General features: G+C 43.3%; 1 protein-coding gene across 1 annotated transcript; it reads left to right on the plus strand.

Moving 5' to 3' along the window:
* Positions 1 to 1529: 1529 nt before the first annotated feature.
* On the plus strand, positions 1530 to 2435 carry LOC133755281 (calcium release-activated calcium channel protein 1-like). Its single transcript, XM_062185451.1, is given in 3 exon segments — positions 1530 to 1545; positions 1548 to 2143; positions 2145 to 2435. Coding segments are annotated over 3 exon segments (903 nt in total).
* Positions 2436 to 13204: the final 10769 nt, after the last annotated feature.

Consider the following 13204-nt stretch of genomic DNA (forward strand, 5'->3'; position numbering starts at 1 on the left):
ATAGATTCAGGGCATGGGGGTTAAAGGTTGAGGGGGGTCTGATCCTCATTGGTTGACCTTTAGGCACCAGCAGGGACCTTGACAAGGACTTTTCTTCCTTGAAAGTGCAGGTAGGGATTCTCCATTCCCAGAAGTGTAGGCCTCCCCCCCTTGCAGATCCCAAAGCTACCACCTATGTGTGTGTATCATCTTTCCTTTCACTCTGCCTTTCAACAAAATAAATAAATCTCTAAAATATCTCCCTTCAGGATCAAGATTCTGGGGGATATTACACTTTAGGAGGAAATGGATTGATTGTTGTTCAGAGCACTCAAAGCAGCTTCTTTATATCCCAGTTCTTTCTCTGTCCACACTGACATTTTTATAGCACTTATGACAGCATCAGTGTGAGTTTTCATTCATTTTCTCATATCTAGTGTGTGACCCATTAAAAAGCAGCATTCCTGATTGTGTGTCTTTTGCTGCTCCATCCCAAATACTTAGAATAGTGTCTAATGCCTGACATGTGAAGATCATTTGTTGAATGAACAAACTGAACTATTTACTAAATGTTAATGAAGGAGCTCATGTATAATCAGTCTGTTTATAAAATAAAGCCTAGATGACTATGAAATGTTTATATTGTATATAAAATATATATGAATTTGCAATCTGCCTTTGAACTCGGTCATAAGCATCAGCATCCTGGTCTCCTTAATTTGTTGTGGGCAGTAAGAAGACTTCTGTCTGCTCTGTTTAAAGGTCCCCATGGTTCTCAATGTTCAGAGAGCTTTTTTACTGGTGACCTTCCATGTCCACCTGGTTTCTCTTTGTACCAAGCCTGGACTTGAGGATTGTGATTGTGGCTATGGATCCCAGCTCAAAACTCAAAATGTACCCACTGAAATATTTTCTGATTTCCTTTTTGATTTTCTCTTCAAGCCAATGGCTGTTTGACACAGTGTAGATTGACATCCACATATGTGTGACTTTTCCCATTTTTCTGGAATTGATTTTTATTTTTATTCTATTAGAGTTATGAAAGACAATGATATGAATCCAATTTTCTAAAAATTGTTGATGCATATTTTCTGAATTAACTGATGATCCCACCTGGAGAATTTTTGACAGCTGTTAAGAACACATGTTCTGCAGCTGTCAGGTAGAATGCTCTCTGTGTAACTGTTAGGAAAAGTTGATTTACAATGTTGTTCAAATCTACCACTCTTGAAAGTGAAGTATTGATGTGCTACGTTTGTTCTATTGCTGTTTATCCCTTCAGAGTTCTCAACATTTGCTTATATTTTCTAGTGTTCTGAGGTTGGGTATACATGTTGTTCAACCTGGAAAAGTACACAGAGGAACACTCAAGATTATCAATAATAATATGGGAACAAAATAAGGAATTCAAAAAACACATAGAACAATGAAGAAGAATCAATAAATTTTCAAGATGTAGAAAATGGTGAATAAGGGCCGGGCCCTCGTGGGGGGCGGGGGCCACTGCCTTCCAGGCTCCGGAGCCGGCCCACGCCTTTGCAGCGTGCTCCATGCATCCGGAGCCCGCCTGCCCCAGAGCAGCAACAATCCCGAGCTTCCCCTCAGCAGCGGCAGTACCACTAGCGGCAGCTGCCGGAACTGCCGCAGTGGGGATGGGGAGTCCCCAGGGTCCCCACTGCCGCCGCTGCCAGCAGTCAGCTACCCGGACTTGATCGGCCAGGGTTACTCCGAGGTGATGAGCCTCAACGAACACTCGATGCAGGCGCTGTCCTGGCGTAAGCTCTACTTGAGCAGTGCCAAGCTCAAAGCCTCCAGCCGGACCTCGGCTCTGCTGTCTGGCTTAGCCATGGTGGCCATGGTGGAGGTGCAGCTGGACACTGAGCACGACTATCCACCGGGGCTGCTCATCACCTTCAGTGCCTGCACCACGGTGCTGGTGGCCGTGCACCTGTTTGCACTCATGATCAGCACCTGCATCCTGCCCAACATTGAGGCTGTCAGCAACGTCGACAACCTCAACTCCGTCAAGGAGTCGCTCCACGACCGCATGCATCGCCACATCGAGCTGGCCTGGGCCTTCTCCACCGTCATCGGCACGCTGCTTTTCCTGGCCGAGGTCGTGCTGCTCTGCTGGGTCAAGTTCTTGCCCCTCAAGAAGCAGCCGGGGGCAGCCAAGCCCTACCAGCAAGCCCCCAGCTGGTGGTGCGGCCTCCAACAACAGCAGCGAGATTGGCATCACCCTGGGCCAGGCAGCAGCCATTGCATCCACCACCATCATGGTGCCCTTTGGCCTGGTCTTCATCGTCTTTGCTGTCCACTTTTACCACTCACTGGTCAGGCACAAGACAGACCGACAGTTCCAGGAGCTCAGTGAGCTGGCTGAGCTTGCCCACTTGCAGGACCAGATGGACCACAGAGGGGACCACTCCCTGATGCCCGGCAGCCACTATGCCTAAGCCCTTGTGGTCCAGAGCCCTTCCCCATGACATTGTCCTGCCAAAGCCTCAAGGACAGCCTGTGCAGGGAGCTGGGCTTCATCGAGGGGCAGAGTGCGGAGGGAAGAGGCTTTTTGTAAAGGAGATTACTGCACTTTGAAACTTTCCTCCAAGTCAGAGTAAGCACTTCCTGTTCTTGCAGCTCCAGGTCAACCTCCTGGTTAGGAGGTGGTGGGGGCCCGGGTGGGGACAGACACCCTCTTTGTCCCTTCTCCTCCCCCATGCCAGTGCCTCCTGGATGCTTCCTGTCCTTTCCGTCTTGACTTCCCTCCCTGTTGTGCAGTGAGCATGTGCAAGTGTGGACACATAAATATACTCACAAGGGAAAAAAGAAATGGTGAATTAAAAAAAAAAACAAATAGAAAACTTCTACTCCAAAGAAACACAATAGAAAAAACATTTTGTTATGTAGAAATGGGATTGGACTTGCATGATCCTCAAACTCTGATGCTTTTTCCTGGCAAAAATCCATGTCTTCTACTGAGAGCATCATCCAATGATTTCTTCAGGGAGTGATCCATCCCACCTGTCAGTGCAAGTGGTAAGTGAGGTTAGAACTAGCTCCTGCTGCAGGGGCAAGGGTCATGCTTGTTCTTCCTGCTGTGGCATTGTTGGTGCATGAGGAATTGGGGCTCAAGTGTGCACATTTTATGAGGGAATGCACAGGCCCCAGGATCTAGCCCTGGCTGTGGACACACTGTCTCTCTGTTCAGCACAAGGCACACCTGCTTCCACTTAGTGTAAGATGCCCAGGGGTGACCAAATTATGTCTCCCTCAAACACAGCCAGGAGGGAGGAAACCCAGGCCACACCCACCTTGAACATGGCTTCTGCACTCTGTCATCAGTGTCTTCAGTGAGAGAGGAAGGCATCTGATTCCTATTTCAAAAAAAAAATGACATAGCAACTCGGCAAAATGGAATCAGGAATGTTATTGTAATGAAAATGGGCAAATATAAGATAATGTACTAAATTAGTAAGTATTAACTGCACTTCTGAGAAAACATAACATATTAACTTTTTTTTTAACTTTTATTTAATGAATATAAATTGCCAGTGTAAAGCTTATGGATTACAATGGCTTCCCCCTCCCATAACTTCCCTCCCACCCACAACCCTCCCCTCTCCCGCTCCCTCTCCCCTTCCATTTGCATCAAGATTCATTTTCAATTCTCTTTATATACAGAAGATCAATTTAGTATAAAGATTTCAACAGTTTGCACCCACCTAGAAACACAAAGTGAAACATACTGTTTGAGTACTAGTGATAGCATTAAATCACAATGTACAGCACATTAAGGACAGAGATCCCACATGAGGAGCAAGTGCACAGTGGCTCCTGTTGTTGACCCAACAAATTGACACTCTAGTTTATGGCGCCAGTAACCATCCTAGGCTCTCGTCATGAGTTGCCAAGGCTATGGAAGCCTTCCAAGTTTGCCGACTCTGATCATATTTAGACAAGGTCATAAAAGACAGAGTGAAGATAGTAACCAATGATCCTAAGAGTGGCATTTACCAGGTTTGAACAATTATACAGCATTAAGTGGGGAAGAGGACCATCAGTACACACAGGCTGGGAGTAGAGCCATTGGTGGTAGAGTAGAGGTTATGAATACAAAGGAATGAGGCCCATGTGCACTAGACAGGGCCCAGAACAAAGGACAGAGTCATTATTAGAGGAGCTAAGAAAGGTGCTGTCTAAGCTACAAGTAATTTTTCTGATTGAGAGGCAAATAGAACCTGACAGAAGGGGCTTGATAATAATCTGGTGGGCTTTAGGCCTTGTAAATTCAGAGGCCCAGACCTATCTATCTCTTCACAAGGGGTATATCCTAAGGGAGGTGTGAACCTCCTAGGGGAAGGCACTCTGTTGACTTTCATTACTTGGCTGGCCTGGGAGGAGAGCTGGCCAGGTAAAGGCAGGTGGCATCTCTAACAAGAAATTTACAGTTCTGCCTGCAATGTTGCTGACCCTACTTGACCATCCCCTCAGCTGCAGGGGTCACTTTGGAAGTTGGGCTGAGTGAAGGGCTTTTCAGCTTAGAGCCAATAAGATCTGTGGCTCTGACCTGGGCATCCTTCGACTCCAGGGCAGGTCCATTTCCAGTGATCCAACTCTTGGCAGAGCTGCCAGGGCTCTTCACAAGCTGACTTCTGCTGAAGCCCAGGCTTACCACATTGAAAGCCACTGCAGTGGACTGGCCTGTTGGGTCTCCTTGAGGGCAGATCACTGTACAGATCAGCCATTAATAGGCCTGCCACCCATTGCTTCTGATGCCGAGCTTTCTTTTCCTCCTGGTTTGTGTTAAAGCAGACCAGAGGATGCAAGTCAAGGGAGTGCCCAAGTCCCATCTCTAATCTTCGGTGGCCTGAACTACAAGTCTATAGTCACAGGCATGTTCTGTAGTAGTTTTTCTAAGGTAGACAATGCCCATGAGGAAAATTATATTCTCACTTTAAAACTTTCTTTCCCTTTGGTCTGAAAGGGAGGTTGTTTCTACTTACTGTATACTTCGCTGATGGCGAAGAGAATCTAGCTGTGAGATTATTATTTAAGTTCTTATTTTGGCTATGCTATTACAGAAAAATGTTAGCCATCTCTTTGATAAGGTTTAAAGATTAAATTGTGCATCCTACAGATTCCTTCATAATAGAATTAGTTTCCTACCTCAAAGAGAATAGAGAAATGAAAGAACAAGTTGGGCTTAGAATAGAGAAATGAGGGAGCAAGTCCTAGATCGCTTGCTGACAATAGCAATATCACATGAATACTTAGCAAACCGTTTCAACCATTATATAACAACTTAAGAAAACATTTACCAGAAGGTCCAATGCCTTCTATAAATTTTAAGAATCATGTATTTGAAAACACCTCTTAAATATCTAACATGGTGTAGTTTGTTTAGCCAGTAAACTGAAGCACAACCATATAAAATGTTTTTAGTTTCTTTCTACCAACACGTTTAAAACATGATACACAGATTCAGGTCACACAAATTAAAATGTATCTTTGATTGATTTTAGCAGCTTAAATTTATGGACAATCTTATCTATAAGCCATTTAAAATAAAACTCTTAATAAAATTTCCCCATGTGGACATGCAATATGTACATACATATAACATAGCATAGTAGACCAATATAGCAATTTTAATAATAGCTTTTAAAATCTTTAACTCTTTTTGTAGATTGCCAATTGATTTGAATTGCTTTTTGTTTTTAGTAACCTCAGTTAACCATACTTTCTCTTAGTTGGTACTGTTAATACATTATTGGTTTCATCTGTTTACAGAGCCATCCCAAAGTACTGAATACAATAGAAGTGGCTCGAAAAAGTCCATAGGAACCTATAGGAGGACAGCTAAACACAGAACCAACAACGCTTTAGTTTTATGAGCAGCACATCATATATAAAACTATGGATGACAAAAGACTTTAAGTCGCCATGTTTAAAATTATAAACTCATCAACCAACAAGAGGCACTTGCTTACTTCACAGTATTTTTGAAAGCACCTGTAGGATTTTACAAGTATTTAACCCTTTAGGCTTCTGGGGCTTTCTCATTAAGATAACTATCATGTCTAGTAACACAAGATCATTAGACTTTTTAATTCTCAAACATTTGTATTAATAGCATTTTCCATTATAGAAACTTAAAATTTAGTACCACATCACATCTTGACAGTATTTCTAATATAATCCAAATAGACTGATTAGTTGGTGTCTCTATAAGATGAGAGACATAGGTCCTTCGATTTTTTCAGTTGGGCCGAAACTGGAAAAAGCAAAGTCCAAGATTTACTGGAAATTTTAGAGACCAGATTGTTTGAAACTTTGATTTTTTGAATGCCTGTCAAGAATGCCAAGAAGGCTCAAAATCCAAAATATCTGGTTGAAATAAGATTCCTTAAAATCATGACATAACATAGACCAAATTTGATCTTTGTTACAAGGTGATTATTCAAATCTTTGAAAATAAGCACATATTTAAATAACCCATAGCTCTTTATAAAAATTCAGCTGTTTTTGAACAATTAGAATTTAACAGACATCAACAGAACATAATAGATTACTTTAACACATTGATTTAACAGAGCATCAGAGTTTAATTCTATGTCAAAGAGAAATTGAGCTTCCTGTGATCTTTTGCTGTGAGGTTTCCTTCCTTTACCTTCTTTCATATTGGTGGCCATGTTTCTGTGTTTCTGTGTGTAACACATCTTTAAGCATCTTTTGCAGGGCAGGATGAGTGGCAACAAATTCTTTCAGTTTCTGTTTGCTGTGAAAAGTCTTAAATTCACATTCATTCAAAAAGAGAGCTTTGCTGGATATAGTATTCTGGGCTAGCAGTTTTTCTCTCTTAGTACCTGGGCTATGTCTCGCCATTCGCTTCTAGCTTGTAGGGTTTCTGATGAGAAGTCAGCTGTGAGTCTAATTGGAGATCCTCTGAGAGTAATCTGGCATTTCTCTCTTGCACCTTTTAGGATCTTTTCTTTGTGTTTCACTGTGGTGAGTTTGATTACAACATGTCGTGGTGAGGATCTCTTTTGGTCATGTTTATTAGGGGTTCTATAAGCTTCCTGTACTAAGATGCCTCTGTCCTTCTCCAAACCTAGGAAATTTTCTGCTAGTATCTCACTTAAAATGCCTTCTAATTCTTTCTCCCTCTCCATGCCTTCAGGAACTCCTAGAACCCGAATGTTGGGTTTTTTAATAGAATCCTGTAGATTCCCGACAATATTTTTTAGATTTCTAATTTCTTCTTCTTTCTTTTGGTTTGCCTGTTTCCTTTCCTGTTCTCTGTCTTCTAAGTCTGATATTCTCTCTTCTGCTTCACCCATTCTGTTTTTAAGGCTCTCTAATGTGTTTGTCATTTGATCTATTGAATTCTTCATTTCATTATGATTTCTCATCACTATCACCGTTTCTTGTTCCACTAGTTGTTTCATTTCATTTTGATTCCTCCTTAATATTTCATTTTCACGAGAGAGATTTTCTATCTTGTCCATTAAGGATTTCTGTAGTTCAAGAATTTGTTTTTGAGAACTTCTTAATGTTCTTATCAATTTTTTGAGATCTGCTTCTTGCATTTCTTCGATCTCATCATCTTCATAATCTTGAATTGGGGTGTCTTTTTCATTTGGGGGCATCATAGTGTGTTCCTTGTTCTTGTTAGCTTGGTTTTTGCGTTTGTTGTTTGGCATGTTGGAGATATTTGGTTTCTTCACTGTGGTGTTTTTTCTTGTTACACTATGGCTCTATATTAAGTGGACTGTCTGCTTTTGGTGGAGCCTTAGAGGCTTGAGATGAGTGTGGACTGAGAGCTGTGTTTGGTTCCTCAGGGCTGAGGGTGTGTCAAAATATGACACTCCCAGGTTAGGTGTGGTAAATCTCTCTTTCTTTTTTTTTTTTATTCAAAAGGGAAGTAATTCCGCACAGCTGAATGTAATTGGAGGTAGTTAGCAGGCACATGATATACCCACAGGAGCCAGAGATCGGAAGCTCTTTCCCAAGGAACACTCAGGGAATCGCTGCTGCCCTCAGTGTGGGCTCCAATTCTCCTGCAGTCTCCCACTGGGTTGCCAAGTTAGATGCTAATCTCCTGTTATTTCACCCCTCCCCCCAGAGTCAGGTTTTTCTGCTAGGCTCAGGGCTGGTGCAGACCTGAGGTCGCCCTGCTTATGACATATGTCCAAAATGGCGCCTGCTCTGTCTTGCTCGCCTTTGAGAGGTGAGCGGAGAGAGAGAAACTTTTGTCCGTATCGGTTACTTTTTTTTATTTTTTTCCTCTCTCTCTTCTAGTTAGCCTGGTGAATTTTTCCCCACGAAGTTTCAAGCCTCGTTCCCTCTAGCCTCCTCTTTCCGTTTGCCCGCTGGTGTCTCGGGCTATTGAGGTTCGGCTCACCTTGCGTTCCAGCGCTGGTGTGTTGAGTCTGCCGCTGGTGTCCCAAACTTGGACTCCCACGCTCTCTACGCAGGTCCACTGTGAATCACTAGTTCCAGAAGCGTTTCCTCTGCTGATTCATCCCCTACTCTTCCTTGACCCTGCAGTATCTCCACTTATATTAAACTGTCTCTCCCCCAGACTAATAGTGTGCTCCCTGCCTATTCCGCCATCTTGCCGCTCTCATAACATATTAACTTTTATGAGATGTGTATTTGGCTACTTCTTTTCACATCCACTTTTTTTTTAAAGATCTGTGTTGTTTATTTGAAAGGCAGAGTTAGAGAAATACAGGTAGAGACAGAGATCTTCATCTGCTGGTTCACTCCCCAAATGTCCACAATGGGCTGACTGAGCCAATCTGAATCCAGGAGCCAGGAGTTTCTTCCAGGTCCCCCATGTGGGTGCAGGGGCCCAAGTATTTGGACCATCTTCCTCTGCTTTCCCAGGCATATTAGCAGAGAGTTGGATGGGAAGTGGAGCCCCCAGGACTTGAACCAGCACCCTTGTTGGATGCTGACATTACAGGCCAGGGCTTTAACCTGTTGTGCCACAGGTCTAGCCCCTATTTGACCACTTTTAAAATGTACTGTAATTGTAGTCCTGACAAAAAAATATAGCTGATGAATTTTATCATCTTAAGCATTGTTAAGGTATGGTTGAGTAGTGTTGAATATATGCACATTGCTGTGGGCCCAATATTCAGAACTGTTTTTCCTTATGAGACTGAAACTCTCTACACATTGAATGAACGTTTTTACAATTCCACCACCACCAACTCCCAGTAACTGCCATTCTTCTTGCCATTGCTCAGGCTACAGAGTCTTTAGGAGGTATGGTGATATTTCAGGGTCACATAACTGAGAGGGTAGAGGGAACCCTCTTGGAACTCAGATTGCCTCTGCAAAGCTGGGTCCTGATTGTACCCAGGCACTCCCTGGGGTTTTCAGTTTGGGCTATGTGGCATACATGTGTGTGATTATGGACATGGCCTGAGGCAGATGGAGGATGAGACTTTGGAGAGGTCTTTTCTGCTGAGGAATCCCATGAAAGTGGATCCCAAGAAATGAAATCAATTTCTTGATGAAAGTCTACAATAGAACCTCGAACTCAGGGTGTCTAAGCTTTCTTTGCTGAAGCCCCACTGGGAAAAGCCATCTGTTCTGCTGCTCTGTCCTGACTTTCCAGGGGCCCAGCCTCAAGAAATCCTGGATGTGAATACTTTATAACTGAGATATTGGCTCAGCTCTTGCTATTGATACCTTGGGCATTTGGGCAGGAAGGATCCCATGGTGACATGGGTTGTCCCTAAGAAGGAAACTCTAGGCAAGGTCACCACTCTGATCCCACTTGAGCATTGCAACACTACTTCCCCTTTTGTGGGTATTTTTGGGAGCCTCATGTAGGCTGTCCTGTCCCATCTAGGAACAATTTATTGGAAGAGTTAAAATCTGGGTCAGCCTGTTAGATCTACACTCTAGGTCATGGCAGGCAGAATGGGAAGAGAAATGTGCTGGCACTCATCTTTTATGTGAATCCTAAGCTAGAGAAATGTTCAGACAGAAATCTGTGCTTGACCTTGTTAACAGAAAGTTACCTGGAACAAAAACTATTGATAGCCAGATGGGATTATGATACCTCCAGACCTGGCTTTAGAACCACTGCAGGAAGTTGAAAATGTACTTAACAGAGTCATACACTTCTCCCTGGGTGATGGGCAATTTCACCACATTGACAATGAAGCCCAATGCTGATTCACCTTGAGTGCAAGTGGAGAGAGATCTTCATAACCATGGCCTGGTAATGGCCAATACTACCTCCTGCTCCTGTTCTTTAAAAACAAACAAACAAAAAACCCCAGGTGCATAATCTGATGAAGATATAAAGATTTTCAGGTACATGTACAGTGTCGGTGGTAATGTAAAATGATGCAACCACCACAGAAAATGGTAGAATGTTCTTCATTACATTGAAAATAAAATTTTTATATGATCTGATAATCTCAGTTCTGATTATATATCTAAAGGTATTGAAAGTTCAATATAAATTAAGTATTAGCTCTGTTTGCCACAGCATAATTCACTGTAGCCAAGACTTGTAGTGTGGCCTGCACTAACAGTGGAAAGTTATCCAGGCACAGAGAAAAGAAAATCCTGTGACATGGATGAACAGTAAGGTTATTTTTCTAAGTGAAATTAACCACAAACATCAGTCTCCAAGGACAAATACTGTAAGATTCCAACATATGAAGTATTTAAAGTAGTCAGAGAGGCCAGTGCTGTAGTGCAGTGGTTTAAAGCCCCACCTGCAGTGTTGGCAATGTCATATGGGTGCCTCTTCGAATCCTGGCTACTCCACTTCTGACCCAGCTCTCTGTTATGGCCTGGGAAAGCAGTAGAAGATGGCCCAAGTCCTTGGGCCCCTGCACCTGTGTGGGAGATCTGGAAGAACCTTGTGGCTCCTGGCTTCAGACTGGCTCAGCTCTGGTCATTGTGGTCATTTGGGGAGTGAACCAGTGGATGGAAGATCGCTCTCTGGCTCTACCTATCTCTGTAACTCTGTCTTTCAATTAAGTAAATCTTTTTTTTAAAAAAGTAGAATATGAGAGGCCAGTGCTGTGGCTCAGTGGGTTAATGCCCTGGCCTGAAGTGCCAGCATCCCATTCAGGTGCCAGCTCTAGTCCCGGCTGCTCCTCTTTTTTTTTTTTTTTTTGATAGGCAGAGTGGACAGTGAGAGAGAGAGAGAGACAGAGAGAAAGGTCTTCCTTTTTTCTGTTGGTTCATCCCCCAGTGGCCACTGCGGCCAGTGTGCTGTGGCCGGTGCACCACACCGATCTGAAGCCAGGAGCCAGGTGCTTCTCCTGGTCTCCCATGTGGCTGCAGGGACCAAGCACTTGGGCCATCCTCCACTGCACTCTAGGGCCACAGCAGAGAGCAGGACTGGAAGAGGAGCAACCGGGGACAGAATCTGTTGCTCTGACTGGGACTAGAATCCAGTGTGCCAGTGCCACAGGCAGAGGATTAGCCTATTGAGCCACGGTGCCAGCCATCAGCTGCTCCTCTTTTGATGCAGTTCTCTGCTATGGCCTGGGAAAGCAGTAGAAGATGGCACAAGTCCTTGTGCCCCTGCACCCATGTGGGAGGCCTGGAGGAAGCTCCTGGCTTTTGGCTTTGAACTGGCGCAGTCCTGGTCATTGCAACCAATTGGGGGGTGAACCCTCAGATGGAAGAACTCTCTCTCTCTGCCTCTCTTCTCTCTGTGTAACTCTGACTTTCAAATAAAATAAATAAATCTTTAAAAAAATAGAATACAAGAAGCATAAATTAGAAGGGTAGTTATGAATGGTAGGAAGGGTATGGTATTCAGTAGAAATAGAATTTTTAGATGAAAAATAGAATTTTAGATGAAAAAAAATTTTAGATGAAAAAAATCTCTGGTGCCATGGCTCATTAGACTAATCCTCCATCTGCGGCACTGGCACCTCAGGTTCTAGTCTCTTGTTGTTGTTGCTGCTAAGTGAAATGGACACTATGAGAGACAATGACAGGATCAGCCCTTGTCTAGACTGTTGAGGAACAACTTACTATTTTATTCCTTTTAGTATTTTTGTTGTTGTGGTTGTTGTTGTTGTTGCTCTGTTTGTTCCACATAAGACCACTGGTTGAACTCTGTAATCAATGCACAATCATTCTTAGGCATTTAAAATTAACATAAAAGTGATCTATGTTAAACATAGGAGTGGGAATAAGAGAGGGAGGAGATATATAGGTTGGCACATGCTCACTTGGACTTACCTCCAATGGTGGAACTAGAAATGTGCCAGGGGATTTCAAATCAATCTTACCAAGGAGGCAGGTACCAATGCCAGCGCACTTGGTAAAGTAATAAGTATAAATACACAACCGATCAAAAAGATAGGGTATGTGTCAAAGAGATTTCACAAATAAGATCAGTGTAAGCAAATAATGAAGGATAGAATTAAAAGGGAGAGAATGATCCTGCAGGGGAAGCAGGACACACAGCAGACTCATAGAATGGCAAATGCCCAAAACAGCACTCCTGCCTCAGAATCAACCCTTGGGACATTCGGATCTGGCTAAAAGGTCCATGAGAGTCTCACAGGCATGGAAAGCCATGACACAGTGGCAAAAAACAATCTAAATGAAAGACCCTGGTGAACAAGACCCCAGCAGAAGGAACAGGCCATCAAGGAGAGAGGCGCCTTTCTCTGAAGGGAGTAAGGAACCTCCACTGTGACACGGCCTTGACTAAACAAGTTCAGAGTCGGTGAACTCAAGGAACTTTCATAGCCTAGACAGCTCATAGCAAGAGTCTCGGGTGATTAATGACGTCATAAATAAGAGTGCCAATTGTTAAATCAACAACAGGAGTCACTGGGTACATGCTCCCCACGTAGGATCTCTGTCCTTAATGTGTTTTACTATGAAACTTAAAAACACTACTAGTTGAACAATACCCTATACCTTGTGCGGTTGTGTGAATGCAGCCTGTTGAAATCCTTGCTTAGTATATATACTAAGTTGATCTTCAGTATATGAAGGTAATTGAAAATGAAACTCGATAAAGGGTGGGATGGGAGAGGGAGAGGGGAGGGCCATGGGTGGGAGGGAGGTTAGGGGGGAAGCCACAACAATACAAAAGTTGCACTTTGTAAATTCACATTTATGAAATAAAAAATTTAAAAAAAAGAAATCTGGTGTGTGTGTGTATGTAGACACATGTATATGTCACTTACCTTAGAGTTACAGCTGCCCTTGTGAG

Source organism: Lepus europaeus, unplaced genomic scaffold (assembly GCF_033115175.1).
Source record: "Lepus europaeus isolate LE1 unplaced genomic scaffold, mLepTim1.pri SCAFFOLD_3_1, whole genome shotgun sequence".
Lineage (NCBI taxonomy): Eukaryota > Metazoa > Chordata > Mammalia > Lagomorpha > Leporidae > Lepus > Lepus europaeus.